Genomic DNA, 19,981 nt, shown 5'->3' with positions numbered 1-19,981 from the left:
GGTCAGCTGGAAGTCAGAAGTCTGGCCTCCCGACCAGTTCAGCCTGCTGCTCCTCATGAAAAGCGTAAAGACGAATTTTATTCCTCCAACATTGCTGGTTGAGCAGAAGTGCCCACCACCGGCTCCACCACCGAGCAACAGAGCCAGCTGCAGCTTCTATTCCGGTTCACTGCTTCCAGCTTCCAGCTTCCAGCTTCGGTCCCCGGTTAGTCCACTGAGCTGCGGTCCGAAGCTGTGCTTCCTCATGGCAGCCTGACCGCTGAGTGAGAAGCGCCCTTCATCCGGCCGGGAGGAAGTCTGACACAGCTTCAGTCGCGTTTACGGTCCGCACCAGCAGGCCGTATATCAGCTCTATAAAACCAAAGCAGCCGCCCTCATGTACGATTTTATTATGGTATTAAAAGGACCCCAAAAAAAAGTAGCTGAAGTAGTTTGCGCTGTCAAGACAAGCGACGTAACCGCGCAGGACCCGATTTAATGGCGCTCGTTAACAAAAATGACTGTTAATCTGCCAATAAAAGAGTGTCAGCCGGCTCTGCAGCTCACTGGGAGCTTCGAGCAGACCCAGAAAGTGGAAGAATAATTAAACATAAAGGTGAGAATTTTACAGTCTGTCTTGTCTTTGATAGAAAGTAGCTGTTGATGACTACTAATAGTGCTTTAAAGGCACTCTCCCTGATGGAGGGATTGATTGAAGTGACTGTTCACAACTCAGCAAGAGTGGCTGCTCTCCGAGTAATGTGTGTTTGTTGTTGTTTCCAAAAAAAGAAGGAGGGGGGGGGCACTGAAATGCACGCGCATTTATTGTGATTAGGTTAAAAAAAAAACACAAAAAAAACATAAATACATAAAAATAATGGCGGCCGTCAGCCATTGTCTCTGTTTTGCATTTCATACATGCTGTCAGGCCGAAGCAGAATTTAACGGTTTGATATAATTCTGGTTTGACAGCGGCCGTAGATACACCGAGCAGATATACGGACGGACTGCTCATTTTACATATTGCATATAAACAAGACAATTTATTTAGAAAGGGGTAATCTATTAGAGAGAGAGAGAGAGACCGAGAGAGAGAGAGAGAGAGAGAGAGAGAGAGACCGAGAGAGAGAGAGAGAGAGAGAGAGAGAGAGAGAGGGAGGTCCGCGTGCAGGATTGATTTACGCTCCATCGACGCTTTTTCAGGCTCGAAGAAAAAGTCCGACCAATCAGTTTGCGCCTTGTGAACAGAGCCGACAAACCCCCGCGCGCCGCGCGAGGCTGCAGGCTGTGGCACTTTGTTTCACTATAGTGCGCGAGGTTTTTGGAAGGAAGGGGGCTGGAGGAGAGAGGGGGGGGGGGAGAGAGAGAGAGAGAGAGACAGAGAGAGACAGAGAGAGAGAGAGAGAGAGAGAGAGAGAGAGAGAGGAAGGGAGGGGGAGAGCTCGCAAAGGACAGAAGACAAGAAGAAAAAGAGAGAGAGGGGAAAGAGAAGAAAATCTCCTAATGTCTCTCTTCTTCTACTCCGTTTAGTGAGCTCGCGGCGTCTCGCAGATAATGTCCGAGAATGTCCATTTCTGGGACTTTGAGCAACTATTACGTGGACTCCATCATCAGTCACGAGAGCGATGAACTCTCCGCTCCAGCCCGCTTCTCCAGCGTCCAGTACTCCGGCTCGAGCTCCTCTGCGGCTGCTGGAGGGAGGCAGCCCGGCGGTGCTGCGCACGCGGAACACCCCCTCCCCGAGCCCTATCCATCCTGCAGCTTCCAGCCGAAGCCTCCGGTCTTCTCGTCGTCCTGGAGTCCGTTCAGCCCGCACCACGGTGCCAGTGGCCTCCCCACCGTCTACCACCCGTACATCCCAGCCCAGCACGTGCCCGCCGCGGACACACGGTACATTCGCTCATGGCTGGACTGCTCGCCGCGCGGCTCCGAGCCTGTCCCGGGGCAGGGCCAAACGGGGCAGGTCAAGCTGGAGCCTCAGCTCGGCCACATCAGCGGGGAGATCCCACCCAAAATCAGTGGACAGCACCCGCACGACACCACCACGTACATTCTGGAGTCAACGTCCACGCCGGCGCGCGAGCTGAGCCACCATCCGGCCGCCATCGCGGGAGTAGGGTTCGAGGAAAATAAGGACATTTGTGAGGGGAGTGAGGACAAAGACGTCCCGGATCAAAGTAAGTTGTTAAAGCCGGAAAGAGCGCGCGGGAGAGGCAGAGAGCGAGCGCAGAGATTGTAAATGCTTTTAATGCCGCCATAAAACAGAACAAAGAGCCGGAGAGCAGAAGTGCCTCCACCTTCTGCTCTGTTACTTTCTGGGATATTTAGCTCGTATCTTCCAAAAATAAACAAAAAAAACCAGCAACCATATTCTGGGACGGGGCCACAGCAGCGCCTGCACGGGGACAGTTTCCCTTTTTTTTTTTCTTTTTTTTTTTTTAATGTGGTGCAATCTTCAAATATCCTGGAATAATTTTGAATATAATGAAAACAAGCACAGTAACAACTACAAATATATTAGAATCAATACCCCACACAGTCCTGACAAAGTGAGGAAGGGAACATGACTCCATCAACCTGTTCATTTCATCCCCACCAGACTGGGTGACTGACAGGACTCGGGGTGCTCAGTTAAACATGAAGCGACATCATAGTGTCACGTGTATAATTTAGAGTTATATGAATGTATTCCAGAGGCTTGTAGAAAGTAAAAGACTGCAGTGCTGCTGGAAACCTTGAGAGGGATTAACTCGGGAGGAGGATGATTTAAACGAGTCAGAGCAGGACCAATAAATAAAAAGCACAGAAAAAAAAGTCTGGAAATAGGAGTGAGATTTGTTGTCCTCTTCTTCCTCAAATCCATCAGTCTGACAGCAGAAGGTAGTTTGGGTAACCTTTATATGGTCAGGACATGCGCACTCCTGTCCTGTTTGAAAAGAACCGAGTGCTCGGTGCCTTTGATTCGTCGTTTTTACACGTAGATTGTAGGTCGTAGGGTTCCCGTTATCTCCCTCACACTCACACGCGCTTGCGTCTCCGCTCCGTTACATTTTGAAGGCTCCTGGTGTAGCTCACTCTGCAAAACACTGTCCGGTTCAGTGAGAAAATCTCTCTGGAGCCAACTGCTTCAAAGCAAAGTAGCCAGCACGGTGTGTGGAAAAGCCCGTAGGCCTCCTGCTTCTTCCAGCACGGCGTGAGCTCCGGAGCTCCACCGGCTGGATTGTGTTCCTCAGGTGAAGGTGAGCAGTCCGTTAATAAGCTGAGGCTGGGTGTCCTGAAACGGGTCCGTTACTCCGCTCCGCTCCTCTTCCTCTTCATCTCCCGTCGTTTATTGTAACCTCCACACGGGCGCGTTGTGCGTATTTCTCAAGTTAAAGACCAATCATTCAATCTCACTCTTCTGTAATAATAATAATAATAATAATAATAATAATAATAATAATAATAATAATAATAATAGATCAGTGTATTATTTTCCACCCAAACGCCGTAACGTATTTTTCTCTCCACCACATGAATGCATTTCACAGTCTGTGTTCCTCTAAAATGATAAAAAGATTGAGGCCGTCCATCACTGACCGGCGCCTCGACACAGAGCCGGCTAGATTAGTTCTCAATCGAGCAGAGGCCTCATAACTCAGCCTCTGTGGTACGGGACCGTCCTCCGAGGGGGACCGTCCTCCGAGGGGGACAGTCAGGACGAGAACAGCAGGTTCTTCAAGCAGGCATACATTTAGGAATGGGCTCAGCGAGAGAACCACCAGGAGAAGGAAAAAAAGAGATCAACCATGTGTGTGTGTGTGTGTGTGTGTCTATATATATATATATATATTTATTTATTTATTTATTTATATATAGCCTGTTGGTTATCCGTGTAAGTTACTATTTTATTCACTCTATAATAATAATATAATATAAAACTCCTATTTAAGCAGTCATGCTGATGTAAGGCCGCGGAGGTCTCCGGTTTGTTCTGTTTTTCTATCATCACTCCAACTAACGACACCGACTCCGTCACGTGTTGGCGGTTTTTGGCTCCCTTCGAAGTTCTTTTCCAAAACCTCCTGACTTATTTTGGGCGGGACAGAAATGAGTTTCCTTAGAAAATTATTTATTAGACTTTTTAAAAAAGCTGTTTTTGCTGCATGTGAACGGGCTCTGTCTCCCTCCTCTGACCCTGCTGAATAAATCTAATATCTGTCCGAGGACTCTGATCCGCGCAGGGCGCGAGGCAGAAAGAGAGACTTCCACCTACATGTTGGCCTTTTCAGAAGAAATACAAGTTACAATCACCCCCCCCCCCCCCTCCACACACACACACACAGCCACCTTATTAGAGCATCTGAGCGTGCAATCCATCAGAGCATGGAGCGGTTCGGCTGGATGGAGCCCAGAAGCCTCCAGCCTGAATTATTAGACTTTCCACCAATAACACGGTGTCCCCACTGTGTGTCTGCGTGGCCTGGTGGTCAGGAAGGTTTGTCGGTGCAAATGGACCAAGAGTTGTCTGAAGAACAGAAAAAGGTTTCCCTGTGAGCTGTCTTCAGGGTCAGCAGCTGCTCTTGTGGTTTGTGTCTCCATGTGTCTGGACAGCAGTGTGTTAGTTGAGTGTGTTAGTAGGACCTGTCATGTGAGCACACAACCAACCAGCTCCTCAAGGCTCTGTGACCTTTCTGGGACAGTTGGACATACACATGCTCCTTTAGCCATGGTTGTTTCTCACTGTTGGTGTGAATTAGTGTGTTTAGAAGTGAAACGTTGTCTCTATCTAAGAAGTTTAGGGTTAGGGTTGGAATGAGCTGCCCTCACTGCTGGCTTAAATTCATCAATATCTGACCGAGGTGTGTTTCTGTGCTTTTCTGTGAGAGTTGGATGAGAAGACTGACGTCAGCTTCATGGCTGAAGCCACCACTTAGCTCAGCTTCAGACTGCAACCGTGTCTGTGTCTACAGGTTCAAAAAGAGGCCTTTCAGCACCTCTAAAGCTCACGAGCTTCATTTATTTTCTACCTAACCTGAATATTACTGCTAATCTTCAGGGTGGATTAGAAGTTCAGACAGCTTCAGTCTCCACTCAGCTCCTGATTGTGTCGAGAAAATGTTTCGCAGTCCAGAATAGTTTTTCTCACGGGAGAGAGTGCAAAAGTGCATTTGACTATTATCTGTAAATTGAAAGCATAAGGACAGAAACTTTGCTGAGTTATTTCAGGAAGAATTCGTAACATTTCAGAGGCCTCATTGTTGTTTTGTTCCTGCGTTGTATTCAGACGTGTTCACATAAGTGGACGAACAGTGTCTTATTCAGCCGCGGCCAGAATCCTCCCGGAGCTTTGACTTTGTTATAAACATAACTGCATGGCAGATTTCACAGAGCTGCTTTTTCTTTTGATAATAAGCAGGATGTAGTTGGTGTTTGTGAAGGCAAACAGAGACATTCCCCCAGAATATTCTATCAACACAACCAACTGTCCTGATTCCTGCTCCAAACATTTAAACTGGATCAAATGAGACGCTGTGAAGGTTCCCGACCGGCAGCTCATCTTGAGGGCGAGATTATCCAGCCTGTGATAACGATACAGGCGGAGGAATAAGAAGTGTCTGCATGGTGTATCTTAATAGGACCGATTTCTCTCTGCATCTATTCAAAATGGCTGCCGTGTGAATAACATCACTGGAATCCCACCTTTCCAGACGTCACATCCAATTACAGCCGCATCCAGCTACAGATTTCTCTTTGTGTTCCTGGTGCCGGGCGTCCATCCAGAATCAACTCGGAGATTACACTTCAGTCTTTGTGCTGCTGCTGCTGCTGCCAGGCAGAGCCAGAAAGTTATTACCCCTGAAGTTTATTAAGTTATAACGGCGGCTGAACAAGCCCATTAATTGGCGTGTTGCTGTTGGTGGTTGGGGGGAGATGGGGTGTACCGGGTTGGGGGTGTTGGGATGGGGGCGGGGGGCTCATAAAATACGACTTGGGGAAATGTAATAACGTGCCTTTAGGATATATGGGAGGTCAATTTCTGGAACTATTAGGGTGAAATTGCAAAGGGAGGCAGACGGAGAGAGAGAGACGTGATATTAGTCTTGTATCCGTTTCATCACTGTTTCCAAGCATTCATCAAAGTGAACACACACACACACACACACACACACACACACACCTAGACAAACACACATACTGTGTAAGCGAACCATTAAACACATGGTGCTGCAGGGTCGTACAGGCCACAGCAGGCGGCTTTACACGAGTAGAAACGTTTTCATCCAGCCGGACAACTTCCTGCTAGAACCCTCCTCACCTACATGTTTTTCTATCTTTCCATCCATCATCATGCCCGTCTGTCCAGTCCTTAGAGGAAAAGGGTCCCCCCCCACCCCCCCACCACCCGTCAGCTGGTTTGTCATCCTGGATGACAGCCACGGTTGCGGCACAACTCCGAGAGTAATGTATGATCCTCGAGGTGATTATACACGCAGGGAATGCAAAGCACCCACTTTACTGTGGGACAAAAGCAGCGCACCCTCCACCTCCCCCTCACCCCCCCAGCTCCACCTCTTTACCAGGCATCATTGTGCCTCGAGAGCAAATCGATCTTCTACACACCGGTCATGTTGGAGGAAATTGATTCCAGAGGATATTAAAGACATATTTACTGACGATGGCCACTAACTATAACTCGGCTGGTGGGAACAACACAGGGAGGAAGTCTGTGTGTGTGTGTGTGTGTGTGTGGGGGGGGGGGGGTTGCTTCCAACACTGGCGGCCATCTTTGTCTCCCAATCGTTTTAAACCCGAAGTGTCTTGTTTCCAATCTGCTGAGTTTACACACCAGCAAACCGAGCAGGAAAACCTCTCACATCCCTCATATGAGGCAAAAAAAAGAAGCCATGGCCCTGTTCGTCGGTACATTCCTACATGTTTGTAGTGTTGGAGTGGGCGGGGCTATGCAAGTCCTCAGAGTTGGACGGTTTTTGTGCTTTTCACCAAAACAAGACAACAAGAAAACAGATAACTCATATATTTGTATTTATTTATTGTATTTTATTATTTCCAATGGGACTCTTAAGGCTCTCTCATCTATAAGAAATAAAAAAAAGCAGTGCATGGTCATCACTTTAGTGGATTTTTCTCCCGAATCTGGGAGAATCAGGGAGGAAGTGGTTCTGTTTGAAACAGATAGCTTATTGATCCGATTGATGAGAATCTGCTGATGAATCAGATTTGTGATATCCACAATGAGGGACTAATTTTTAGAGTTTGTTATTGTTGAATCAACACACCTTTCATTATGAAATCCAACCCCGAGGGCAGATGATTGACAGCGAGGACGTTAATATAGGTCACGTTCGATGGCTCAAAACAGGTGTTACAATAATAATAAAAGTTATGATAGTAATAATAACTGCATAATAAACTGTGGGTTAAGATTTATGTTGCTTTGATGTATTATTCAGCACCTCCTTGTGTGTCTTTTCTACAAGAAATGATATCCAACAGGAAAAGGAAACACTTACAGAAAAGTCTAAATTATGAGGTTAGAGAAGACGTATGGGTGAAAAATAGAGATATCTCAAAACAAATAAAGTGAAAAGGATGAGAGGTTATTATCCCACTGTGACTTATACTGTCACATCATTTAAACTTCAAATAAAACATAGTTTCAAAGCGCAAATTTGGTCTTATGACGAGGACATTTTATTTTCTTATCCAGGAGGAATTGGACTTCCATGCAGAATGGAAACTAACTGTTGGTGCCACAACTCTGTTTACAATTCATACGCATGTCGTCTGCAGTTGTTGCGAGTGTGATTGTCATGCAGTGAAATATTACCAGTGAAATTGAAGACAGACAAAAGCACCCACCCAACTCATCTCGGAAAAAGACTGCCTCCTCAGGCAGTAACGCACACACACACACACACACACACACACACACACACACACACACACACACACACACACACACACACACACACACACACACACACACGCGCGCGCAGTAATTGTCCTTGCTCAGCATCATAAGGGGCTGAAGCTGTCTCTGCCCATGACTTGTGAGGGATTCTTCCTTTTGAGGCTGCAGGACTGTGGCTGTATTTTACATGTAAACACAAAGTCTCCTTTGTAACTTCTTTCTCTTCAAACCTGCTGAGAGCCCGATTGTCTGTTCTGCCGTCACTCAGCAGTATGAAGCTTTGAACACCCAGACTGAACCTCGTCCTGCTGCTTGGACTACGTGTGTGCTGCGTTTCAGTCAGTGTGACTTCCATCACCTCTTTAAGAATAACGCGGTGACTTTATGTAAAGCTGTTTTTTCCTATCCAGAGTGGAGTCCCCTCTCAGGAGTGCCATTTGGGTTGTGTAGCAGACTGCTGGCACTGCACTGCTGACTGCGATGGTGTAATTGATAAAACGCAGTGGAGGAACAATAGTTAAAGCTGTTGTTTCTTCATTGCATTGGAAATAATCCCAGTGGGGTCTTGATCTGTGCTGTGCATGCTGCTGCTGCTCTTCATCACGGCCTCTGTAACGTTCTCTTTATTTGTTTTAATTATACTCACTGAGAAATAACTCCTTTTACAATGATTAGACAGAGATGTTACCTGTTTCTACAGAAGTTGTTTTTAATTTCACTGACTCTGGTGGAAGAGTCTTTTTGTTGGTTTGACTGAGCGAGACCGAACCACAGGGGATGATTGCTCTGGGTTTTATTTAGAGGATGTAAACAGTTGAAATGAACCGCAACCAGCTCTGAGTGAGTTATAGATCATTATTTCATGGAAAAAATAAAACAGATGTTTATGAATTGATTAAAATTGAGCTTCTTCTTCCTTTATTTTGTTTGTAATTGTCCTTTAAGAAGCTTGCCGTGAGAGTTCCTGCAGCCTCAGCTCTCTGCTGAGTGTGTTCAGCCCTAAACCAATCAGAGGTTTCCCCAACCAAGAACTTTCTGATAATTACATCGGCCTGCAAGCTATAAAGAGGGGTGGGGTGGCGGGAATGGAGGGGTTGAGGGGGCAAGCCAGGGTGGCCTCAAAAACAAGGGAGGCGATAGACAGAAGAAAAGAAGGGAGATGCAAAAAAATGACGACAGGAATTCATCATTTTCTCTCATCGAAATGTGACATGTCAGAGCAGCTGAATTTATTCCTCGCAGACTTGTTGTTCACCGTTTCAGTCGTAGTTTCCCGCCATGAAAGACTTTGTGTCGTTATGTCTCTTCGCGTGCTGGAGCTTATAGTTGTGACGCGGGAAAATGGAGGGTACTTGATGTCAAAAAGAAACTGTGCTACTTTTACTCAAACAGTCCAGAGATCAACCGAGGGAACCGTGAGGAGATCACGTGGATCTCCTTCATGAAACGCGGGAGATGAACATAAGACATATTTTCCTGTGTTCCCACACATTTCCCGCTGCTTATTAATTCAGGAGCATTCAGAAGTGACGCAGTGCTCATCACTCTCACAAAACCAAAAAAGACCATATTCTTTGTGTATGAGTGTGTTTGTTGCCATCAGGAGTGAGAATTAATCTGCTCCCGTTTTTGGTCACAAAATAAGATTCAGTTGAAGACACGCATGCGTACTAAAGCAAGGAGCCTATTTCTACCTGAGCAGAGCAGCTTCGTCTTTGAAGGTCACCTTCAAACACAAACCTGCCCTGATGTCCGGTAATCAACTTATCCTGGTTCTGCCTTTTAGGGGTTTTTTTATATTTATATTTTTTTAATAACTCTAATTACTTCCTGTATTTAATTTGTTTCTTTTTTTTTTTGGCGCCAGTTCTTGCTCTCACCTGTCTCCTTGGCCCATCAGTACTCGGTGTGTTTGGTTCCGTCTCGTCCTCTCCTCCGCTCTTGTGAATTCTTTACATACCAATTAATTGATTTCTTCCTGTATGACCTTTATCCGTTTCCGCCTTTTTTTCCCGCCACTTGTGTTTTATTTTTTTTTGCTTGCAGAATTACTAAAGTTGGTCATTTGCTTAAAGTCCTCTCTCTTCCTGTGAACTGTTCTTCATATCTCCTCCGACACTTTAAATTCCGTTGAATTTAGGTTCTTTTGTTTGACTTATTTTATACACAACTTTTGAATTGAGCCTCTGTAATTTAAAAGTCAGATTATTTCCGTCATGTTGTCCTGTTACATCTGCATGTTGAGGAGTCCCGGCCTTACTCTGCCTTCTGAGCAGGCCGTCTGGTGAAGTGAAATAAAACAGCCAGCTGACACCATAACCTCGGTTTACGCACTGAAGTGTCAATTACCAAGTAAGGTGTGTCAGAGAAAATCTTTTAGGCACAAGTTTCTACAACTTTTACGCACGCAGATATTTTCTTCTGAGAGTTTTTGTTGCTTTGTTTCCTGAGTTTTATTAAATAAATAAATAAAAATAATAAATAAATTAAAAAAAAAAGAGAATGGATTTACTTTTATTTTATTCCTAATTGCTTGTCTTTCTTTGTTCCCGTCCTCTCTTTCTCCAGATGACCCCTCGGCCAACTGGTTGCATGCACGCTCCTCCAGGAAGAAGCGGTGCCCATACACCAAATACCAGACGCTCGAGCTGGAGAAGGAGTTTTTGTTTAACATGTACCTCACGCGGGACCGGCGGCATGAGGTGGCACGTGCACTCAACCTGACCGAGCGGCAAGTGAAAATCTGGTTCCAGAATCGGAGGATGAAAATGAAGAAACAGACCAAGGACCAACCCAAGGACTAGCAGGCCGAGCTCAAATACACGCGCACATACATTTAGACGCACACGCGCTCAGCCCGTATATCCGGCATAAAGCCTTTTGTTTCTTATTTACACAAAATGGCCTTTCCAAGAACTGCAAAAATATACATATCTGCTGTTTCCAATCTGTTTTAACCTTCAGGACCGAACACGTGAGCTCCAGTCCGACCGAGCTGATCAATCCAACCGATCAGCTGCTTTATTGATTCCTGACAGGCCCTGAGGACGGTCTGAAGGACTGCTCAGTAAAACAGAACGAAACTTTGGAACCATTGGCGTTTGTTTTATTGGGTGATGATGATGAGTCTTCTTGGACTTCCTCTCCTTTAAACGAGTTGGACTCATGAAATTGTGGAAAAGACTGTTTGTCCGATGACCTCATCGACTTTTCGTTTTACGTCTGTGGGGTTTTATATTCGACTATTAATTAGGGTTTGATATTAGACTGCATTGTGAAAGGAAAGAAAGGGAGCAGCCTTTTGATGCTACAAAACAGGAGGGGTCGGCCAAAAAATAAATTAAAAAAATCCCTGCTCTACCGTTTTATTAGTTATTTTTCAGTGGCTGACACCGGCGGCGCGCGGAGGTGCAGAAGGCCGTATTTCACATGGTCATTAATGAGCACGAAGAAACACACACACACACACACACACACACACACACACACACACACACACACACACACACACACACACACACACACACACTGTTGTTCGTGCTTATTTTTCTTCTTCTGCTAGAATTTGATTAGTACGCGCCTAATGTTTGGAAGATACAAGCAGCCCGCCGCCGTTTGTTTCCCGCTTGTCGGCCTAAAGTAATGAGTAGATACCGGAGGAGGCACGAGAGGTGTGTGTGTGTGTGTGTGTGTGTGTGTGTGTGTGTGTGTGTGTGTGTGTGTGTGTGTGTGTGTGTGTGTGTGTGTGTGTGGAAGTGATGCGGTGGGCAGGGGTGTTCCCCCGACTCAGCAGCCAGAGATCCGATTAGGCTGCTGTCGATACGGTGGATCTCCGCCCCTCAGACGGCTCTCCGGATGCTTTATGCGCTGCGGCGGCGGCTCATCTGCGACTTGTATCGGCTATCGATAGTCGAGCTCTCCGCCTCCCACGAGCCCGGAGTTAGTGGGGTTTTATCTGAGAGGGGATACTGCATAGAGCACCAGGTTTTTAATAATTCATATCCATCGGTCAAATTAAGAAGCAAGACTCAGTTTGGTGTGAACCCCTGTCAGATGTTTCAGTGCAGCCTCTGATGGACTTCCTCTGACTCTGCATGCTTTCACGCCACAAACTCTCAAACTGTATTTAAACACAAACACTTTTAATCAGACGGCCAGTACACAACTCCTCACGGCTGCTACTTGTTTCATGCACATTAGTGCGCACAGATCGGTGTGAGCATGCAGCACGAGTCTGCGCCCAGCACACTGAGAACATGAAGATACTTCACCTCCGTCCAGTCTTTATTCAACGTGCATTTAAAAAAAGAATCAGCTCTATTTTTGTACATACATATATTACGTAATATCTGCTATGCAAGAAGGCTTTCGCTCTCATTTCAACTGGAAACACGTTTCCAACGCTTTCCAAACGAAATTAGAAACAGCAAACCACTCTGATGTTTACTGACCATTTTCTATATTTCTGTCATTTTATCCCTGAAAATAAAATTACAGAGGTTTTATTTAAAGTCTAGCCCTCTATCAGCTGACAAGGCATCAGTTAGGATTTACTCCAAAATGCTTGAACAAACATGTATTAACTCTGAGTATTATCTGGTTAGACTGCAGTTTATGCAGAGTTGTATTGATTGGGCTGTTAAAACATGAAGAGGCCATGTTGGAAGGCCGGCCTGCCACTGTGGCGTTTCTCAAAGTGTCGGCGTACTCACGGCGCCCAATGGCAGCTTTATGGACGGATCATAAACAACACCTCCACCATAAAAATCCCTCACGCACACACACACACACACACACACACACACGCTCACACATTATAGTATTATAGTTTACATACACACGCGGATCTTTGCTCAGTGCAGTTCGTTTCCAGGGGTCCACAGCCAGCCCTTCCCGCGCGTCTTAAAAGAGAGAAGCAGCATCAAATCTATATCTGAGTACAAATGTTTACATGGTTTGCGCATGCCCGAAGTCCTTTTGAAGACGTTATTTCGTCCTTTATCTCTTTGTGTGTTAAATCTGTCGAAGGGGAATGCTTACAGGAGGAAAAAAAACATTTTAAAAAAAGACATAGAAGTTCCTAAAAAGTAAACATTTCTAATTTATTGTATATAAAGTGAGTAACCTCGTCTTTCTTATTGGAATGAGTTGAATATGCTGAATATTATTTTGTCCTCTTACTGTAATGTAGATGATTTGTCTTTTTGTTCTTGATATTGTTTTCCATGTTGTTGTGCCGACTGTTGTCATGTCAGTCTGATGAGCTCTCTGTGTCTCTGCTGATGTTTTGGGACGGAAGAAAAACTTTGATTCCAATGAAGCAACGCTTCCATAGCCCTATATATAAATTATGATTTTTATATTAGTTATTGTCTGTTCCTTTCTGCCCCAGTGTTTTCCTGTCCTGGCTGAGGAACGAGGTTTCTGGGTCTTTTGCTGCTCGCAGCTCCTGAAGTCTTTCTGTTTCTCAGCCACGTGGCCGCAGTAAAAGGCTTTTTAACAGCGGCCGACCTGCAGTCCTCCTCTTCCTCCTCTTCATCTCCTCCATGTGAAGAGTTCCCTCCCTCCTTCTATGTTTTCCTCTCTTCTTCCTCGGTGTTGTTGTCTCTTGTTTCTTTGTGTGATGGCACTGCTGATGCTGGATTCCTATTAAAGAAGAGACTTTACAGAACGACCAGGCTCCGTGTGGTTGTGTTGCTCCTGCCGATTGCTAATTAAACAGACGGTTATCTATCTAGCAGGGATGGGGAGGACGTGTTCGTGCGTTTGGAGCTGTGATGGCAACGTTTAAAGACATCAGCTCTGCCTGCGTCTTCTTCTCATACGTCGCCAGATAAGAAGAGACGGAGAGGAAGAGAAAGAAGCGGATGAAGCAGCATGTGTTGAAAATATGTGTCTCTTCAGTTGTACATTGGAGCTTAAAGGCGTCTGTTTGGCTGCAACACCAAAAGACTGTCATAAACCCATAAACACCCCCCACCACCACCACCACCACCACCACCACACACACACACACACACACACACACACACAGATTAGAGACAGAGATGATGGGTGCATTCATTAGAAGCGTCGTCATCCGTCCATTAGGAGCTTGAAGCTGCTGCGGTTCTTCTGTTTGTCTCTGCACCAAATGACCCGTACAGACACTAAGTCTGATCCAGTCTCTGTTTCCTCTTTTATTTCTCACATTACAGAAACAGTCAGAGCTGGAGCTGAAATTTTGGAAGCAGTAAAAGTTCTCTAGTCTGCTGTTCATGCAAAAGAAAGCACGGATACGATATTAACAGAAAGGAGTTCAATGCACACTTACAGAAACACGGTGAGGAGGGTACATTTCCAACACTGCAGCACCAACCCAAATTGTGTGAGGGCACTCTGCTGCTGCTGTTGGTGATTGTGGTTGCAGACAGGGGCATGGCCAAGATTTTAGAAATACTGAGGTCAGAGATCCAAATCCCTCCAGAGCTGCTCCACCCTTCCCAAACATTGTTGCCAAAGAAATCTTCACATTTTTCAGATCCACAGTGCCTGCAAGAGTTTTGGGCATTTTAGACTCCATCATGTAGCACTAATAGGGAGGAATCTGATTGGTCCAGAATTCACTATGCAGCAGGACAAGGAGGTCAAACATCCAGCCAGAGTCATAAAGACTTGAGAAGAACAAGGAGTCCTGCAACAGATGGTGTGGCCCCCACGGAGCCCTGAACTCAGCATCATGGAGTCAGAGCGGATCAGGCTGAATCCACAGAGGAAGAGCTGTGGACAGTTCTCCAGCATGCTGAACACGCTGCCTGCTGAGTAGCAGGAAACTGAGCAAATACTGATCTAATCAATGTTTTTTACTTCATATGAAGTTACTTGATAAATGAAAACTATATAAGACAAGAGAAAATCAATTCACGCCACATATAACTTCCAGATGAAGACAGCTGCACGCTCACAGGATGTAGATCTACAATTCCTGATCTGCAAAATCAGTGCAGCAAAACTGTGAATATCTGTTGCAGGGAAGAAGCACTGGCATGTGCTTAAAGTCAAGTGTTACCAAGACAACCTGGGTAACACTTGACTTTAAGCATTCAGGCAGAAGATGTCAGAACACACCGGGACAGTTGGGAGAAGATGTGAGGCACTTTTGAAAGTGAATATTAAAGCATTTACTGCCTTCAATGAAGCCTCCATGACTGCTTACAGATCCCACATCATTCAACACAGTGTAACATGAACACACATCTTTCCTGTGTTATGAAGCATCCATTTATCATTGTCATACTTTGTATTAGAATCATATTTTGTTGTGCATTCATTAACCTTTTTTCATGTAATCATGAATAGGAGTTAAAGCTGTCAGTAAATTAATTAATAAACACCAAAAATGTTTGAATATGCACACAACTACACTGAAATGTGTTATTCGTGGGTTATTAGAGATTATTGCTTGAAACAAATACACCGATTCACAGAAAAAAACATCTATCTGCTTATGAGCACATGACAGTCAAATAAATGTTTTTGGTTTTATTATATAATGCTGGTAGAGCTAGCACTATCACGTTGTAGTGGTAGAACTGTGATGGTGAACTGAGTCTGAGCACTAACATGCTGCACTGATGAGGCCCCAGGATTTAAGCAGGTTCAGGCTCCAACAAAGACCTCCAATAAACCATCTGTGGACTTGTGATACTTCTCTGAGGCCTCGCAGGGTCCGAGCTTCATTAAATCCAGAAGCCCCCAGCTAGCTCTCCTACTGCAGGCCTCCCTCCAGCCTCAGCCCCGAACTGCTTCACCGGTGTGTGTGTGTGTGTGTGTGTGTGTGTGTGTGTGTGTGTGTGTGTGTGTGTGTGTGAGTGTGTGTGTGTGTGTGTGTGTGAGTGTGTGTGAGTGTGTGTGTGTGTGTGTGTGTGTGTGTGTGTGTGTGTGTGTGTGTGTGAGTGTGTGTGTGTGTGTGTGAGTGTGTGTGTGTGTGTGTGTGTGTGTGTGTGTGTGTGTGTGTGCGCTGTGACACATGGCACAGTAAATCTCAGAGAATGCTGCAAGCAGGAGTCTCACAACACACACACACACACACACACACACACACACACACACACACACACACACACACACACAGATAAGAAGATGACTTTCAATTGTGGAGGTGCAGAAACACTAGAGACGTCACATCGAGTGGAGGGGGCGGGGTCATGTGAGAGGGCGGGGTCAGCCGTAAGTACAGTGTGGAGCCAGACATCTACAACAGCAACCATTTTGTTTGGTAGATTGTTTTAGATTAAAAAACGACACTTTATATAAATAATCCAACAGCACAAATGTTTCTTCCCACGAGCCTGCAGAAGAAAATCCCTTCGTGTTTAATCTGTTTCTAATTACCTATAATTCTGACAGTGTGAAACTCACTGGTCTGGAGTCAATTGCGGTTATGTTGCTGAAATTGTCACCAAAACGCCACCCAGTGCACCCACCCGCCCACCTCCACCTCCACCCCTGTCTCCGTGACGAGTCCTCAGTGTGAGGCAGTGGGAAAAAAAATCCAGATTGGCTCATTGTGCATGATTTAGCTGAAGTAGTTGCAGCTTCATCGTTTCACTGATATTTTCAGAAACTATACATGAACTCAGAAGACAAAACCACGTGCTGCTGCTGGCAAAAAAAAAAAAAAAAAAAATCATATTTCAAGACGGCGGAACGTGGCCAATATGTCTTCCCTTTATCCTCTCATATTAAAAAATTATATGTAGACTCATATAATAACCGGCTTTACTGACGCACTCTGGGTGGATGAGCGCGCGGCGGACCCAGAGCGGCTCTCCCTGTCCCCCTCTCTAAATGAGCTGTTTTACACAGCACAGCTTCTATAATTCATCAAGGCGCAGAGAATATCATTCATATTCATAAATTCTCTCAAAGAGAGTTATGGACCCGCTGATACAAGCGGCTGTATGGATCAGATCGCACGAGCCATTGGACTCATTAACAGTTGGACGGCATGCCACATCCTGCTGGCTGCTCTGCACATGTTCCAGCTGCAAATGAGAGAAATATAATAACTTCTAATGCAGATATGATACCAGTGTGCGCACATTGTACAGCTGCACTGAAATATTACCACTGAAAATAACATGAAATACAACAATAACAGCATTAGCACAAATGCAATAACAACAATAATAACAATAGTAATAATACCTCGACTTATAATTGTATAATTATATTATTGTGAATTTTACAGGCATGAGCGTTCTTATAATTAATAATTTATACACATTGCAACCAAGACATATAAGTCCATAAAGAAACCTATAATAAACGACATAACTTGTGGAAAAGCTCAAATGTGTGATGTTTTTATTTCTAAATGTGTAGCCTATGTTTGTATTGATAATAATAAATACAAAAGTCTCTATAAAAAATGAATACATATTTTTTATATGGACTATTTGTCAGAAACAGTTGTGATTTGTCAACTCTCAGTAAATACGAATAAAATGAATTGAAAATTATATATGTACAACAGTGTTATATAACAACAACAATAATAATAATAGTGATGATAATAATAATAATAATAATAATAATAATAATAATAATTTCCCCTGCTTAAATTTCTGAGTATAATGTCAGTTTGTAGCAGGCAGCCTCAGATTATTTGTTTGGCGGGAATCTCGCCTCCGTTGGCCGGTTTGAGATCGGTGGAAGAAGCCCCTCGTTTCGTTCGTTTCTTCCAAATGTTTCCGATCCGTCTTTAATCATCTGAACATCATCACGTGTCACACCGGGTTGATTTCTTTTCTCACGGGAAGTATGAAGCTTCCCACATTTATTTCTTCTGGAACTGGAGAAGCACACGCGGACACCGGAGGTCAGAACCGGCCGTCAGGGTTTCTTTCATTTCGTTTTATTTTATTTTGCTTTGAGAAAGTCTGATAGTATTTCTCCCACCGGCCCAATAAAGCTCCTGCAGCTCTCCTCCTCCTCCTCTTCCTCTTCATCTTCGTCTTTCTCACGTCAGTTGTTTTGCACACTTCCTATTTTCAAACGCGGAAACAAACAGCACGAGAGGAGCAGGATGTGCTGCACGCACCGGGGGGCTCGGGGGAAAGGGAGAGGGGGGGTGATGAGGGATGCGGGAGCGGATGCGTTGGAAGAAGCCGCCGCCGACTGTCGTAAAATCAGCAAAGAGGAAGACGGAAAGAAGAAGCGGAGAGAGAGAGGGAGGATTCAGAGCGGTGCGGCGCAATAAAAGAATATGACGGCAATAAAAGTTTATAGCGTATAAATTTCTGAAGGTTAAGAACTAAACGGCTGTAAAGCAAACACGCCGAGAGGAAGAGGAGAGGGGCGCGCGCGAAAAGCCACACGGAGAGGAAATATTAGAGGAAAAGTTTCCCATCCCTGCTGATCATTTATCTGGAGGTTAGAAACGGGCTGATAGGAGCTGAAGGCAGAGGGCAAATATCAGAGAGCTTCTAGGAACTTCTGCATGTCACATAGAGGCAGCGGAGGAACCGGGGAACCGGGAAACCGGGAAACCGGGAAACCGGGGAAAAAGCAAAACAACAAATCAACAAATCTGCGTTTGGTGATAAACACTCCGCCTCCTCTGCATTCAGCTCCGGGAGCTTCTTTGTGTTTCTGGCCGTTTGGCTCTGTGGCTATTTCTGCAGTCTAAAACACTCACACACTCACACTCACACACACACACACACACCACACACACACACACACACACACACGCACGCACACACACACACACACACACACACACACACACACACACACGCGCACACACACACACACACACACACACACACACACACACACACACACACACACACACATACTACACCAAAAACAAAAGCAGTCAGCAGACGCCGCGTCTCACGTTTTATTCTGGGCCTACAGAGCGCGCGGGGCCCGAGAGGCTGAAACATGCCTCCGTGAAGTGGAACCTTCTGTGGAAACACGGAGCGGGAACTCCTTGTTATTATTTTATTATCACACCACATTGTATGCTGATTTGTTGTGACCTCGTGTCACCCACCGTGTGTGTGTGTGTGTGTGTGTGTGTGTGTGTGTGTGTGTGTGTGTGTGTGTGTGTGTGTGTGTGTGTGTGTGTGTGTGTGTGTGTGTGTGTGTGTGTGTGTGTGTTCTCACCGTGATGGCAGCCTGACGAGGTGAAAGTGACGATCTGGGCTGCAGCTTCTTCAGGTAATGGCAACAGGCGCTCTTTACGGTCTGTTTACAGCCTGTAATTTAGCCGTCTTCTCACACACACACACACACACACACACACACACACACACACACACACACACACACACACACACACACACTCCACATAAGAGCAGCGATCATCTGCGGTAATAAAAACTCTTCACTTACATCTCCGCACTTTATATTTGTCTTTACAGTTTAAAACAGCAGCACGTGGTAGAATTTGAATTAAACGCAACCAATACAAATATTTTGATAGAAAAAACATTTGTAGATAATATGACTTAATTATTTGTAAGTATTGTGTTTCATTTGTATTAGCTGTCTGATTTTATTATAATGCCACTGCAGCAGCGCGTTATTTGCTTCTACGTTACTAATTAAATTAAAATGCTGCATTAGCAAATAATGCATTTATTATGAGCTATATATAATACATATGGGTTTCTATGTGATACTATTGTATAGAAAACAATAATATCAGGAGCCGATAGAGACACTGTTAAATTTTATATATATATATATATATATATATATATATATATATATATATATGCTGAGTTAAATTTGTAGTTTTGATTGAGATTTAAATTTTTTAAAAAACGGAGACAAAGTGAAGTTACATTCTCAGTTTTATTTTATTGACCCAGTTTGAAGTTATAATATTGTGAATGGATTAATGAATTATAAACGAATCTAAAAATATAGCTATTAAAGTGCCAGAAAGATGCGGCCTCAACGGCGGTTTTCCGGTTTCCGGTCAGACTAACAGACCTGCTCTCATCTCTCTCTCTCAGTTTCTTTCTCCCACAAATCCCAAACCGTCGCTCTCATCGGGTTTCCAATTACAACGCGCAGTTTTGTTTTAAA

General features: G+C 44.7%; 1 protein-coding gene across 1 annotated transcript; it reads left to right on the top strand.

The window, feature by feature from the left end:
* Positions 1-1,405: 1,405 nt before the first annotated feature.
* On the top strand, positions 1,406-11,302 carry hoxb9a (homeobox B9a). Its single transcript, XM_069177320.1, has 2 exons — positions 1,406-2,156; positions 10,463-11,302. The coding sequence occupies exons 1-2, from the start codon at positions 1,544-1,546 to the stop codon at positions 10,696-10,698; spliced, it is 849 nt and encodes a 282-aa protein (XP_069033421.1). The 5' UTR covers positions 1,406-1,543; the 3' UTR covers positions 10,699-11,302.
* The last annotated feature ends 8,679 nt before the right edge of the window (positions 11,303-19,981 follow it).

This window comes from Embiotoca jacksoni, unplaced genomic scaffold (assembly GCF_022577435.1).
Source record: "Embiotoca jacksoni isolate LCO1_2020_lvr unplaced genomic scaffold, fEmbJac1.0.p SCAF_71, whole genome shotgun sequence".
In the NCBI taxonomy this organism is placed as follows: Eukaryota; Metazoa; Chordata; class Actinopteri; family Embiotocidae; genus Embiotoca; species Embiotoca jacksoni.
This window is presented reverse-complemented; position numbering and strand designations above follow the sequence as displayed.

Bases quoted from the DNA above. Each gene is read 5' to 3' on its own strand.
- hoxb9a (XM_069177320.1), top strand. From the start codon at position 1,544: ATGTCCATTTCTGGGACTTTGAGCAACTATTACGTGGACTCCATCATC. The intron at 2,157-10,462 runs GTAAGTTGTTAA...CTCTTTCTCCAG, and splicing joins CAAAGACGTCCCGGATCAAA to ATGACCCCTCGGCCAACTGG.